Source organism: Lissotriton vulgaris, chromosome 5 (genome assembly GCF_964263255.1).
Source record: "Lissotriton vulgaris chromosome 5, aLisVul1.2, whole genome shotgun sequence".
NCBI lineage: Eukaryota > Metazoa > Chordata > Amphibia > Caudata > Salamandridae > Lissotriton > Lissotriton vulgaris.
Window position 1 is genome coordinate 26,295,668 of NC_141693.1, and position 15,298 is coordinate 26,310,965.

Below are 15,298 nucleotides of genomic sequence, written 5' to 3' on the forward strand. Positions count from 1 at the left end.
GTCTCTAGAGAAGCTGAAGTCTGTCCAGAGTGGTGGTCTCTAGAGAAGCTGACAGAGTGGTGGTCTCTAGAGAAGCTGAAGTCTGTCCAGAGTGGTGGTCTCTAGAGAAGCTGAAGTCTGTCCGGAGTGGTGGTCTCTAGAGAAGCTGAAGTCTGTCCGGAGTGGTGGTCTCTAGAGAAGCTGAAGTCTGGCTGGAGTGGTGGTCTCTAGAGAAGCTGAAGTCTGGCTGGAGTGGTGGTCTCTAGAGAAGCTGAAGTCTGGCTGGAGTGGTGGTCTCTAGAGAAGCTGAAGTCTGTCCGGAGTGGTGGTCTCTAGAGAAGCCGAAGTCTGGCTGGAGTGGTGGTCTCTAGAGAAGCTGAAGTCTGTCTGGAGTGGTGGTCTCTAGAGAAGCCGAAGTCTGGCTGGAGTGGTGGTCTCTAGAGAAGCTGAAGTCTGTCCGGAGTGGTGGTCTCTAGAGAAGCTGAAGTCTTGCTGGAGTGGTGGTCTCTAGAGAAGCTGAAGTCTGTCCGGAGTGGTGGTCTCTAGAGAAGCCGAAGTCTGTCCGGAGTGGTGGTCTCTAGAGAAGCTGAAGTCTGTCTGGAGTGGTGTTCTCTAGAGAAGCTGAAGTCTGTCCGGAGTGGTGGTCTCTAGAGAAGCCGAAGTCTGGCTGGAGTGGTGGTCTCTAGAGAAGCTGAAGTCTGTCTGGAGTGGTGTTCTCTAGAGAAGCTGAAGTCTGTCCGGAGTGGTGGTCTCTAGAGAAGCCGAAGTCTGGCTGGAGTGGTGGTCTCTAGAGAAGCTGAAGTCTGTCCGGAGTGGTGGTCTCTAGAGAAGCCGAAGTCTGGCTGGAGTGGTGGTCTCTAGAGAAGCTGAAGTCTGTCCGGAGTGGTGGTCTCTAGAGAAGCTGAAGTCTGGCTGGAGTGGTGGTCTCTAGAGAAGCTGAAGTCTGTCCGGAGTGGTGGTCTCTAGAGAAGCCGAAGTCTGTCCGGAGTGGTGGTCTCCAGAGAAGCTGAAGTCTGGCTGGAGTGGTGGTCTCTAGAGAAGCTGAAGTCTGTCCGGAGTGGTGGTCTCTAGAGAAGCCGAAGTCTGGCTGGAGTGGTGGTCTCTAGAGAAGCTGAAGTCTGTCCGAAGTGGTGGTCTCTAGAGAAGCCGAAGTCTGGCTGGAGTGGTGGTCTCTAGAGAAGCTGAAGTCTGTCCGGAGTGGTGGTCTCTAGAGAAGCTGAAGTCTGGCTGGAGTGGTGGTCTCTAGAGAAGCTGAAGTCTGTCCGGAGTGGTGGTCTCTAGAGAAGCCGAAGTCTGTCCGGAGTGGTGGTCTCTAGAGAAGCTGAAGTCTGTCTCGAGTGGTGTTCTCTAGAGAAGCTGAAGTCTGTCTGGAGTGGTGTTCTCTAGAGAAGCTGAAGTCTGTCCGGAGTGGTGGTCTCTAGAGAAGCTGAAGTCTGGCTGGAGTGGTGGTCTCTAGAGAAGCTGAAGTCTGGCTGGAGTGGTGGTCTCTAGAGAAGCCGAAGTCTGTCCGGAGTGGTGGTCTCTAGAGAAGCCGAAGTCTGGCTGGAGTGGTGGTCTCTAGAGAAGCTGAAGTCTGGCTGGAGTGGTGGTCTCTAGAGAAGCTGAAGTCTGGGTGGAGTGGTGGTCTCTAGAGAAGCTGAAGTCTGTCCAGAGTGGTGGTCTCTAGAGAAGCTGAAGTCTGGCTGGAGTGGTGGTCTCTAGAGAAGCTGAAGTCTGTCCGGAGTGGCGGTCTCTAGAGAAGCTGAAGTCTGTCCGGAGTGGTGGTCTCTAGAGAAGCCGAAGTCTGTCCGGAGTGGTGGTCTCTAGAGAAGCCGAAGTCTGGCTGGAGTGGTGGTCTCTAGAGAAGCTGAAGTCTGTCTGGAGTGGTGTTCTCTAGAGAAGCTGAAGTCTGTCCGGAGTGGTGGTCTCTAGAGAAGCCGAAGTCTGGCTGGAGTGGTGGTCTCTAGAGAAGCTGAAGTCTGGCTGGAGTGGTGGTCTCTAGAGAAGCCGAAGTCTGGCTGGAGTGGTGGTCTCTAGAGAAGCTGAAGTCTGGCTGGAGTGGTGGTCTCTAGAGAAGCTGAAGTCTGGCTGGAGTGGTGGTCTCTAGAGAAGCTGAAGTCTGTCCAGAGTGGTGGTCTCTAGAGAAGCTGAAGTCTGGCTGAAGTGGTGGTCTCTAGAGAAGCTGAAGTCTGGCTGGAGTGGTGGTCTCTAGAGAAGCTGAAGTCTGTCCAGAGTGGTGGTCTCTAGAGAAGCCGAAGTCTGGCTGGAGTGGTGGTCTCTAGAGAAGCTGAAGTCTGGCTGGAGTGGTGGTCTCTAGAGAAGCTGAAGTCTGTCTGGAGTGGTGTTCTCTAGAGAAGCTGAAGTCTGTCCGGAGTGGTGGTCTCTAGAGAAGCTGAAGTCTGTCCGGAGTGGCGGTCTCTAGAGAAGCTGAAGTCTGTCCGGAGTGGCGGTCTCTAGAGAAGCTGAAGTCTGTCCGGAGTGGTGTTCTCTAGAGAAGCTGAACTCTGTCCGGAGTGGTGTTCTCTAGAGAAGCTGAAGTCTGTCCGGAGTGGTGGTCTCTAGAGAAGCCGAAGTCTGGCTGGAGTGGTGGTCTCTAGAGAAGCTGAAGTCTGTCTGGAGTGGTGTTCTCTAGAGAAGCTGAAGTCTGTCCGGAGTGGTGGTCTCTTGACAAGCTGAAGTCTGGCTGGAGTGGTGGTCTCTAGAGAAGCTGAAGTCTGGCTGGAGTGGTGGTCTCTTGACAAGCTGAAGTCTGTCCGGAGTGGTGGTCTCTAGAGAAGCTGAAGTATGTCCGGAGTGGTGGTCTCTAGAGAAGCTGAAGTCTGGCTGGAGTGGTGGTCTCTAGAGAAGCTGAAGTCTGTCCAGAGTGGTGGTCTCTAGAGAAGCTGAAGTCTGGCTGGAGTGGTGGTCTCTAGAGAAGCTGAAGTCTGGCTGGAGTGGTGGTCTCTAGAGAAGCTGAAGTCTGGCTGGAGTGGTGGTCTCTAGAGAAGCTGAAGTCTGGCTGGAGTGGTGTTCTCTAGAGAAGCTGAAGTCTGTCCGGAGTGGTGGTCTCTTGACAAGCTGAAGTCGGGCTGGAGTGGTGGTCTCTAGAGAAGCTGAAGTCTGGCTGGAGTGGTGGTCTCTTGACAAGCTGAAGTCTGTCCGGAGTGGTGGTCTCTAGAGAAGCTGAAGTATGTCCGGAGTGGTGGTCTCTAGAGAAGCTGAAGTCTGGCTGGAGTGGTGGTCTCTAGAGAAGCTGAAGTCTGTCCAGAGTGGTGGTCTCTAGAGAAGCTGAAGTCTGGCTGGAGTGGTGGTCTCTAGAGAAGCTGAAGTCTGGCTGGAGTGGTGGTCTCTAGAGAAGCTGAAGTCTGGCTGGAGTGGTGGTCTCTAGAGAAGCTGAAGTCTGGCTGGAGTGGTGGTCTCTAGAGAAGCTGAAGTCTGTCCGGAGTGGTGGTCTCTAGAGAAGCTGAAGTCTGGCTGGAGTGGTGGTCTCTAGAGAAGCTGAAGTCTGTCCAGAGTGGTGGTCTCTAGAGAAGCTGAAGTCTGGCTGGAGTGGTGGTCTCTAGAGAAGCTGAAGTCTGGCTGGAGTGGTGGTCTCTAGAGAAGCTGAAGTCTGGCTGGAGTGGTGGTCTCTATAGAAGCTGAAGTCTGTCCGGAGTGGTGGTCTCTAGAGAAGCTGAAGTCTGGCTGGAGAGATGGTCTCCAGAGAGCAGACTGTTTAATGGAGTCTACTTAGGGTCAGAGATCCAGAATGATATCATCGACATCTGACTGATTGTTCGAATGAGCTTCCACATTACTCTTTGGAAGCGCACATAATTCACAGAGCATGTGAATGTGCATGTGAACTACCAGAAGCTGCAGCAGTCTTTCTGGTAAAGAAGGCCTCTCTCAATCATATACAAGGCGGCCGAGCTCTAGTATGTAAATCATACAACAACAACAAAGCATCATATTTACAAGCGGTGATGTACCCTTTCAATGATTGTTGGCAAGCTCTCCATGCACTAAGGGGTCTGTGCCACAGAGGAAGAAATCTGGATATTGGTAATGTGCCTTGAAGGGAACCTGAAAGCAAGTGCAGACTAAGCCTGTGGGATGTACACTGCTCCTCACACGTGGTCTCTGCATGAAGAGGTTACCTCCAAGACTTCTTTCTCGCCCAGAATAACAATTATGACTCGTCTCTTGTCTGGGATCAGGCTGTACACAAGCAGACATGGCTGCCTCTGCACTGTAATGAAAATTTGAATGAAATCAGAATTCACCTTTTGGAAGGGCCCAGACACAGGGAGGTATACTAACCATCTCTGTAAGCGGATGGAATGAAGACTGAGGCAACCTGCTTGGGCGTTGTTACGATGCTTGTTGACGCCAGGACTACGTGTACTTGTAGTGGGTGCCAATCTGTGCAGTAACATACCTTTATCTAGAGTTTAAAGTGAACCCACTACTACAGGAGTGTCAACCTTGGAGGCAAGTGCTTTCCCACCAGATGGTGTAGACGCTTCCACAAAAAGCAGTTGAATGTCCCAAAGCAGGAGATGTAACCTTTAGACTGCCACCAAAGTCTTTTGCAGATGACACTGGCCGATCCATTCTCTCATACTGATATGAGCACTCTTTCCGATTGAGATAAAATTCACAGACTCCTCTCACCAGATTTCCCGCACCCATTTTATCTGCATAGGGTGGTGGCAATTACGGAGAACCAACGCTGAATTACAGGCATAAAAAGAAGATTTCACCCTATGGAGGTTTTCAGAGGCCATTGACCCAAGTTAAGTGGAGGTTAGCTTCTTAGAATCATGTTTCAAATTTGATTCACGCTGTAACTTTGGCCCCTATTTAGACTTTGGTGGACAGGACACTTCCTCATAGATATGGCAGATAGTCCATCCACTGTGTTGCAAGTGCCCTCGGCTATAATGCATTGTAATATGGGGGACGGGAAACCCAGCACTTTTGTGATAGAGTATCCGCCCTGCGAGCCTCTAAATAAGGTACTTAGATCCTTTCACAGTAGCTGGCTGGCCTCAAGTACTTGTTGCTGGGGTGGTTATGGCATAGAATCTCTGGCATAGAGATAATCAATCTGGGCCTAAACCTTCCTTTTAAATATTTGGAGTTCACCCTTAAGTAGGCCTTATTGCTGATAGAGCTAGATGCATGCTATTTAAAGGTAGGTCATGTAAATGTTTATTGCTAAAAATGTCTTGTGTTATTTTCCTCAAAACTATTTTCACTGTAGTATGGTTGCTGTTCATAGAAAAGCATTGGGATACAGTATTACGTTTAATAAATGTTATCTCTGCCTAGGAAACAGCTATAAGTACATTTTTGGACTTTTTGAGATATTTCTTATTAGCCCAGTTCACTGGTGGAGTCAGACTTGTAATACATATTTCGTAACTTTGACTTTTAGAAAGTCACCTTGACGTCAGCAAGAAAGATGGCTGCTTAGGCTCCCGGCTCCGTCGACCTTCGTAACCCGCCGCAATATCCTGCATGTTATCCTGACTTAACGCCTAGTCTCTGTGTGCATGAACTGTCCCGCACTCCGATGGTGAAATCCGGAAACCTTTATCGGCTTGTTTGACGGAGTTACATCGAGTTTAAGTTTGCGGCCTGCTCCAGCGGTGAAGCTGGGGCCTGGAGTACTTTCACAGTCGGGCTGTAGTGCAACATCGGCCAGGAGACTCAGGCTGGGCCCGGTCGACCGGAGTGGAGGCTTTGTTTCAGCCCGGATTTGGTGGCGATCGTTTTCATTGCTCAGTATTGACGGAGGAGTGAGTCTGCGTGCTGCTGGCTGCGGGTGGGGGCCCCCGTCCCGCGGACCCGGTTTGCACCCGCCAGGGTTCGGTGGTTCGGGGTCACTGGCCTGCGGCCTTAACTGGGTTGACCATGGCTGCGAACAAAGACTGGTCACCCTTCGCATTTGCACGTTCGAGATCCTGTCTGTCCCCCCTGAGGATGCCGGATTCACCCGGGGAGGTGATAGTGATTGATATCGAGCACGAGAATATGGATCGAACGGTGCATGAGCCATCGCTGAGGTTAATACTGGCAGAACTTTGGGCATTCCGCTCACATGTGGATACTTTGAGGAAACGAGTACTGCAACCATCGGATGGTGCCCTGGTGGACGGTGTTCCCGAGGATGGCATGGTATTGCTGAACCTTCCACCACTACCAGCTTTGGAGATATCGTCAGGCGTTCCCCTCCCGGAGACTTTTGTCTGTGACTTTCCATCCATTTTGTGGTCATCTTCTCCTTTCCTGGCGACGCTATGACTCCTGTTCAAGACACATTGGGACTGTTCATCTCGGAGGGAGAGCTCGTCTGCATCTACAGTTCCTGAGGACTCACTGCCTGCTGGTAGCCATGGGCTGATTTCTGCGGACTCTTTTCTTCTTTATTGCTTCTTTGTGTGCCTTTGGGTCTCGCTGGAAGGGGTTCGTGTTTTCGTTCGGAAGGGCCAAGGTTAAGATCGGCTGGATCGGGATGGGTTGGCATGGCTTTTACAAGTGTTGGACCTGCAACTGTTTGCTCTAAGAGGCTGGGCCGTGTTTCACAGTACCCTCTAATTTCTCTACATTGCTGTCATAAGTTTGTCTTTTAGTGATAGGGGGTGGCTGTTTCAGGCGGGGGGTCTAAAGGGGCTGGGAGCCCACATGGATATGCCCTCCTCCGTTCTTCTTTTTTCCTACCTTTGGGGTTTTAGTTATTAGGGGCGACAGGCACGCTGCTAGTGGGGTTAGGCTGTAGCCATTTGCAGGGGTGCAGGGTGGGGGACTGGAGGGTTTTTTTTTTTTTTTTTGCCTTTTTTATTTTCTATGGCCTTTCCTTCTTTCTCTTTCTTTTCTCGTAGGGTCAGTATAGCTACGAATCATTCGGATTCTTATCGTATGCTTGTATTTCGTGCTTTTGCTTTTATGATATCCTGATTTATGGGCGAGCAGGCCTCGAGTATTGGCGCAACATGGAAATGTATATTGTGTGTTCTTTTGTACCGACCTATATGCTCTGGCGCCAAATCTCCATTATAGTGGTCATTACATGTATATCCTGTTTTTACCCTGCCCCCCGCATTCTCCTGTTTGATTGTATGGCACCTGATCCTCTCTTATATAATATAAAATGAAACCTCAGTATTATCCTGAAATCCAGCTATTCATTCCAATACAAGTTTTATTCTGAATCGCTGCCGGACCTTTGGGTTGTCGGCTGATGAGCTGTGTCGTATTGTGATATCAACGAATTTTAATTTGTCTAGCGGCCGGACCCCGCGGTTGTAGGCCCATGCTTGTATTTCTACTGAATGCTAAAATAAAGGTCTTCAAAAAAAAAAAAAAAAAGAGAAAGTCACCTTTCCCCTGCATGAAGTCCCTGGATGCTAAATCTGTACTTTGCATTCTCCCCTCTGCTGCCAGCAATTAGAGTGTTAATGAGGTGTGTGAACTTGCTTCCATGAAAGAGACAAAAGGCCTTCTTGTGGGGAGGTATTGTTATACCCTTGACTGGATGACCTGTGGGCTGCGCTCAAAGACTTGCTTAACTTTAACACCTTGGCTGCTGTGCATTTTCCCCTCCTGTGCTGATTTATGGTGAACTCCTCTATTCATGACGAGCTCAGCTCGTCATCAGCACAGCTCAACTGTGCCTCATGACGAGCTGAGCTCGTCATGAGCATGGAAGGGGTTAAAGAGGCCTACCCTGTGACACCTAGATGTATCCAACACCAAGGCCTGAGACTTCAATTGCACCCCCCAGCCAGACCAGCTTCAATTACAGTGGGCCTCTTATGGACATCACAGTGTCGGATCATGCTGGAGCGTGAAGACTGCTTGACAGGTCTGCTGGGGTATTTTATAGAACACTTGGGGTGCACTTCAAAAGAGGTGAACAGATTGGCAAAACAAATGTGTGTATCCACTGTCTTATTGATGAAAGCTTAGCTTTGTCCTAACAGTCTTGTATGTCGGAGTTTATTGGCGGTACAAGAACTGACTTAAACTGGATTTTAGTGTTGGATGTGGGAAGGGCTCTCTAATTTCCATAGTCCTCGGATTTCCCCACACACACCGGTCTTTCAAAGCCAAGTTGATAGTGGCCAAAGACGTTGGTCACCTCGAAAATTACGAAAGTGGGTAGGGTAGCCCTGGGAACCTTTGCCCCATTGGTTAGGACGTCTTCATGAGTCATTCCCACATACTAGCTCGTGCAAGGCATAATTGTGGCATCTATAGGCAGCCACTGAAGAACACTCCTGGACCTGTGGAAGATCAATCAATCAATCAATCACTGCATTTCTAAAGCACGCTACATACCTGTGAGGGTATCAAGGCGCTGGGGGGCAGAGGGGGGTGGGGGGGCTGCTACTGATCGAAGAGCCAGGTCTAGAGGAGTCTTCTGAAGGCCAGCAGGTCCTGGGTCTGTCGTAGGCTGAGCGTTCCAGGTCTTGGCGGCGAGGTAGGAGAAGGATCTGCCGCCGGCTGTGGTTTTCCGGATACGAGGAACTAAGGCGAGGGCGAGGCTGGCAGAGCGGAGGCTGCGGGTGGGGGTGTGGAAGCTGATTCGGTCGTTGAGGTATGTAGGTCTTGTTTTTGATAGCGCTTTGTGATGAGGAGTTTAAAGGTGATCCTCTTGTTGACTGGGAGCCAGTGTAGGCCTCTCAGATGAGGTCTGATGTGGCTGCGTCGGGGGACGTCGAGGATCAGTCGTGCCGAGGCATTCTGGATTTGTTGTAGTCGTCTCAGGAGCTTGGTTGTTGTTCCTGAGTAGAGTGCGTTCCCGTAGTCGAGTCTGCTCGTGACGAGGGCCTGGGTGACGGTTTTTCTCGTGTTGGGGGGGGATCCATTTGAAGATCCTGCGCAGCATTCGGAGGGTGTTGAAGCAGGACGCGGAGACGGCGTTGACTTGCTTGGTCATGGAGAGGGCGGAGTCGAGGATGACCCCCAGGTTGCGTGCATTGTCGGTGGGTTCCGGGGCAGTGCCTAGCGATGTGGGCCACCAGGAGTCATCCCAGGCTGATGGGGTGGGTCCGAGGATGAGGACCTCCTTCTTGTCTGAGTTCAGCTTCATTCTGCTGTCCTTCATCCAGTCGACGGCCTTCATTCCTCTGTGGAGATTGGCTTTGGCGGTGTGGGGGTCTTCGGTGATGGAGATGATCAGCTGGGTGTCGTCGGCGTAGGAGATGTTGTTGAGGCTATGTTGTCGTGCGACGTGGGCGAGCGGTGCCATGTAGATATTGAACAGCGTCGGGCTGAGGGACGCCGCAGATCTCGGTGGTTTTTGAGCGGAAGGGTGGGAGGCGGACGCTCTGGGTTCTGCCGGAGAGGAAGGATGTGGTCCAGGCCAGGGCCTTCTCTTGGATTCCGGCGTCATGGAGGCGTGCTGCTAAGGTGCGGTGGCTGACCGTGTCGAAGGCTGCTGATAGGTCCAGGAGGATGAGGGCGGCTGTTTCTCCCTTGTCCATCAGGATCCTGATGTCGTCGGTGGTGGCGATGAGGGCGGTCTCGGTGCTGTGGTTGCTGCGAAAACCGGATTGAGAAGGGTCCAGGATGTTGTTGTCTTCGAGGTAGCGGGTTAGCTGTTTGTTGACAATCTTCTCTGTCACTTTTGCCGGGAACGAGAGCAGGGAGATGGGCCGGAAGTTCTTGAGGTCCTTGGGGTCCGCCTTGGGTTTCTTCAGTAGGGCGTTGATCTCTGCGTGCTTCCAGCTTTCCGGGAAGGTCGCTGTCTCGAAGGAGATGTTGATTGCCTTCCGGAGGTGGGCTGCGATGGTTGTGCTGACTTTGTTGAAAACGTGGTGAGGGCAGGGGTCGGATGAGGATCCGGGGTGGATTGAGTTCATGGTTTTGATGGTGTCTTCGTCACTGACGGTGGGCCAGGCGGCTGGTGCGGGTGGAGGTCGCGGGGTGGTGGTCTAGGTGGTGGGTGCGGGGTGTCTGAGTTGAAGCTGTCATGGATGTCGGTGATCTTGCGGTGAAACAAGGTGGCCAGGGAGTCGCGCAGGTCCTGTGATGGTGGAATGTCGTTGGTGTTGGAGCTGGGGTTCTTTCACTATGCTGACGAGCTCTTTGGTGTTGTGTGCATTGGCGGTCCTCTTGGTGGTCCTGATGAGTTTGTGGTGTCTGTGAGTGGCATTATTGTGGGCTGTGTGGCTGTCTGGTGTTCGGTCGTGGAGCCATTTCTTCTCCAGCTTCCGGCAGGTGCGCTTGGATGTCAGGAGGTCTTCAGTGAACCAGGCGGCTTTCTTGTTGGTGTGGTTAGTTGTGTGTGGTGGGTTTCTTGAAGGTGAAGTGGACGCATCTGTGGTCGGTCCAGTGGGGTTCAGTGGTGTGGTTGAAGGAGACGTGGGGGCTTGCGGAGAAGATAAGGTCCAGCGTCTGTCCGGCCGCGTGGGTGGGGGTCGTCACGAGCTGTTTGAGTCCGAGGTTGGCGAGATGGTCGATCAGGACGGTGGAGTTGGCATCGTTGTTGTTCTCAAGGTGGAAGTTAAGGTCCCCGAGGAGGATGTAGTACGTGGAGGTGAGGGCGTGGGTGCTGATGAGGTCGGAAATGGTGTTGTTGAACTGTGGTCGTGGTCCGGGTAGTCTTTAGACAAGTGTTCCTCTGAGGGTCGTGTTGGGGTCGGTGTGGATCTGGAAGTGCTTGTGTTCGGCAGTGGTGAGGGTGTCATCGATGTTGGTCGAGACTCTGAGGGTGTCTTTGTGGACAAAGGCGATTCCAACTCCGTTGACGCGGTCTCTGCGGGAGATCTTGTAGCCTTGTGGGCTGGCCATGGCGATGTCTGGCGCTGAGGTGGCGTCCAGCCAGGTTTCCATCAGGAAGGCGAAGCTGGGGGCGGTAGAATCGAGGAGGTCCTAGAGGGCATGCTTGCTGGCGGAGCGGGTGTTGAGGAGGATGCATCTGAGGTGGTTAGGTTCTCTGGTTGATGCTTTGGCGGGCTGGATGCTGGTGAAGCTGCAGTTCCGGCAGGTGAAGGGCCCTTGGGTGTGCTTCGGGATGGCCTGGTAACAGGGGTGGTCTCGTCCGGTGTTGAGTGCATGGAGGGTGCTTGAGTCGTAGTGCAGTCTGGCGTTGTGGCGGGCGCGGGGTCCAGGGGTTCTGGCCCTTGGCACGGTCCAGGCACGGACGGGCGCAGACGGGCTTGCCTCCAGCGCGCCAGCGGCGCGACCGCTATTAAGTATCCGTTACTATATGGAAAGAGGGGGTATCCTGCATTGGAGGAGCGGATAATCCTGCCTTACATTCCTCCCCTTGGCGGGCCTCAAACAAAAGGCTGTGGAAGTCCCTCGATGCTTCTTCCTTTTCATTCGACCCTCCGTAAGACCATCAATGGCAATAAAACTGCAGGTAACAGTGCTACACATAGCTGCCACTGACTCCACTAAACGATGATGCATACGCCTATTGATAATTGTTTGATATAATACCCGCGCTATATACATACCGCTCTTTCTAATGCAACATGTGAAATATGACCATTATCTTTGGTATATGATATTCACTAATTTTATATTCTGTATTTTGTAGCTTGTATTTTGTATTTTGTAACCTGTATTATGTATTTTGTTTTTGGTTTTTGCATTCTGCATCAGGCAATTTACATTTCGCATTATTTAGGTATATTTTATTCATCTTGTAGCTGGGTGCCAGCTGTGCTTCCTTATGATTTGATGTATGTGTCCATCCCTGTGATTTATATTCTTTCCACTAGCATTCTTTTGTTTTCATTATCAATCAATGCATTTTGTATTTTTTGCATTTGTATTTTCAGTTTCCCTTATTGGTTATTTCCTTTTGTTTTCCTAATAAAAACGATTTGAAATCAAAAAAAGAAGGGAGGCAGGAGGGAGGAGCAGCTGGGAGGCGGGAGGGAGCGGCGAATAGGGGCGCGAGGAGGGCGGGGCCACAGGGAGGCAGCAGCGGGGAAGTGGCTCAGAGAGAGCCGGCAAAGGGGAGCGCATAACGGGCAAGAACAGGCAGAAAACCAGAAAAGGCACAAAGGAAACGAATGAAGAACGGCACAATAAATCAAGGCACAATAAAGAGTTACAAGGCACAATGCACAAGTCTAGCGACGCTTACCAGAAGCCCACTAGACATCAGGGATGAGGCGCAGGTGGATGCCTGCGGGTGGACGAGGGCCTCGAACACGCGAACAGCAGCGTGGGCGGGAGTCAAGGACACTTGCACAGCTAGGTGGTGCTGCGATCGTGGGGGAGCGAGCTCCTGACCAAAGGCAGGTCAGAGGTCACTCACCCTCGACGCGCAGCGACCGCCATTAAGAAGGGAGGAGGGAGGGAGGAGCAGCTGGGAGGCGGGAGGGAGCGGCGAACGGGGGGCGCGACGGGGGCGGGCCGCAGGGAGGCAGCGGCTCAGAGAGCCAGCAAAGGGGAGCGCACAAGAGGCAAGAACAGGCAGAAAACCAGCAAAGGCACAAAGGAAACGAAAGAAGAACGGTACAATAAATCAAGGCACAATAACGCAAGGCACAATAAAACAGTAACAATAAGGCACATTGCACAAGTCTAGCGACGCTTACCGGAAGCCCTCTAGACACCAGGGATGAGGCGCAGGCGGATGAGGCGCAGGCGGATGCCTGCGGGTGGAGGAGGGCCTCAAACACGCAAACCGCAACGTGGGCAGGGGTCAAGGACACGGGCACAGCTAGGTGGTGCTGCGGTTGTGGGGGGAGCGAGCTCCTGACCAAAGGCAGGTCAGAGGTCAGAAGAGACGTGACCTGAACCGAGACATGAGAAGAGCTTAGAAGGCTGAACCTGCTCACGGTTTCATTCACAGGACAAAGGCCTTGACTCCAAGAGTTATATGGTGGGTCTTCTGTTAATGCTACAGGCACACAATAGGCCTTTTCCTGCAGCTGACCAGTGGCAACTGGACCTGGAATGCACCCTCCTTTTGGCCTCTTTCCATACCCTGTGAGTCTCTAGCTGCCGTCCCTGTGGTCCTGGTTCGCTTTAGAATTGTACTTCTGTAGCTGGGTTGGGACTTAAAGGACTAAAGTCAGAAAGAAAAATATTTGACCTGTATGAATCTGATTAGTGTATCCAACCCGTGCTCCACCATGGTCAGATCAAATTGCACCTGCGTCCTGTTTTACCTCGACTGTTGACTATCGTTGGCTCTGTGTGCTTCTTTGCGCTATTTCTATTTAAAACAGTCGTATGTCAAACATTAAAAACTCATATCTCTGATTGCCCTTATTGGAGGTTTGTTATGTTGATGTCATTTGGTTTATTAAACTTTAGTATATTTTTCCAACTCTTTTAGTGATTTGTATGGTTTTGCATTTTAACTTTATTACTGTTGTAGTGCTGCGTGAATACTTTCCCATTGTCTCCAAGTTATGTCTGTCTGCTATGTGGCACAGATACCGGGGGTTGAGCTCCGATTTATTTAGTGACTTCAGTGGTCCACCCTGATTAGCAGTGAACCACTGAACCACAGTTAGGGGGCCAGTCGCCCTATGCCCCACCCCCTAACTAATAACCCAATTCCTTGCAACTATAAATACTGTATTCTGCAGACATTATCAGAGTTCTGTACGACGCATTCTTTCACCAATAGATGGCAGCAGTAACCAACTCATAGCAGATCCCCACTGAATTTCAGAGCAGTTAGCTGATTTGGCACTCCCCCAAGGTGAGCAAAGAGGGTTCCCGGCTCAGAGTGTGGGGCGTGTTGTCTGGCTTGATGAGAGGCTTCAGCCTAGAAGTCAGAAGTCTGTTACTTCACAGCCTCTTCTTTCACCCACAGGCCATCACTGCAGGATTCTTCTACCACACGGCTAGACTCACACGCAGCGGCTACAAGTCTGTCAAGCATCACCAGACCGTGTATGTGCACCCTAATAGCAGTCTGTTCGAGGAGCAGCCACGGTGGCTTATCTACCATGAGCTGGTGTTCACCACCAAGGAGTTCATGCGACAGGTAACTTGACTTTCACTCTGGGACTGATGGAGGGGGGTGTGTATAGAAGCTTTGGTATCTCGTTTGTTCGGGTGTAACCTGTGTGATCGCTCTTTTGATGGACCCTGTAAGATCACTGCACCCTGAGGGAAAGCTCTGTTGTCAGGCCATTTAAGATCCAAGTAATGTGATCTGTGCAAACTGGGGGATAGCTCTGCTGTTAGGGGCTGTTCTGGGGGGGGCACAGGGATACTGGCCCCCTAACTGTGGTTTTGTGCCTCTGGTGTCTGCTCTGCTAAGGCACTGTGAAATGGGTCACATACCCCCTTACCTCACTTGCCTCCCATGGTAGCAAGCGTGAGAGGTGAAAGACTGCTCGGAGAGATTGTGTGTGGGGTCAGACCTCAGACTCCACAGTCCATCAATAGTAGTTATATTTATATAGTGTTTACTATCCCTGATGAAGCAACAGAGCTCTTTACGGCGAGTAGCACGATACTCCGAAACCCAAGATCAGTGGGTAATCTGATAGAGACATCTAGCAGCAGATTCCTTACCTTTGAATTTCCCAGGTGTCCGACTGAACCCGGAAGATTTTTCTTCACTCATTACCCCTATGCGCCTGTACCTGGCATTGGTCGCCTCCACGTGGCATCTTCCGCATCACCTCTATAGGTGCCACCTCAGCGCGCTGGCATCACTTCTTTTCTTTCTACGCCCTTCAAGTGCTGATCCATGAAGAGAGCGACCATCTGCCACTTTTTTACAGGATTTTTTGTCGACTTTTTTGGTGTGTAGGAAGTCATGTCTAGGAAGACTTCGGGATTCAAACTGTGCAGCACTTGTCCCTGTGCCATGTCACTGTCGGACCCGCAGTTGGTTTGTCTGTGATGTCTGAAGCACGACCACAACTCAGTCGTGATGTTGGGCTATGGCTCCAAAGGCTTTGAGGGAGCGGTCCCTAAAGCTGCTTGCAACCAGGCAGGTGACACTGCGCCACTCAACTCGTCAGTGGTCGCATCACCATCCTGGTCAAGAAGAAGTTTCCGGTCACTGCTCCAGGAGACCCAAGTCCACTTATTCCTACGCAAAATCGTTGGGACACTCAGGTAAGAGCCGCAAAAATCACAAGAAGACCTCTCCCCTCTCTGGCGGTGCGTTGCGATGCGATGCGCTGGAGGAGCCTCAGTGTACAAGACCTTGTTCTCGGTCCGGGCTCAGCGCATCCCTGCTTTTCCAGGAGCCAGAGCGACCCCGGCACAACTTAAAGATTTTTTTGAGGCCATGTGCCTCATTTTTGAGTAGCCTAACCCCTCTAGTCCGCCTTTGGGCCCTATGGAGTCAGAGGGGGGCCCCATCTGGTTCCGAGCTGGTGGCTCCGGTGCTGCGGGCCCCCCATGGATGCGGGAATGGATACGGACCAGT

The 15,298-nt window shown here is 51.6% G+C and overlaps 1 protein-coding gene across 1 annotated transcript in view; it reads left to right on the plus strand.

Annotated features, from left to right (window-relative positions):
• The window catches only part of DHX16 (DEAH-box helicase 16), a 164,635-nt gene that overhangs the window by 120,984 nt on the left and 28,353 nt on the right, over positions 1–15,298 (plus strand). The window contains exon 20 of the mRNA XM_086920703.1: positions 13,721–13,894. Coding sequence (XP_086776829.1) covers positions 13,721–13,894 — 174 coding nt within the window. The remainder of the gene's footprint in view (positions 1–13,720; positions 13,895–15,298) is intronic.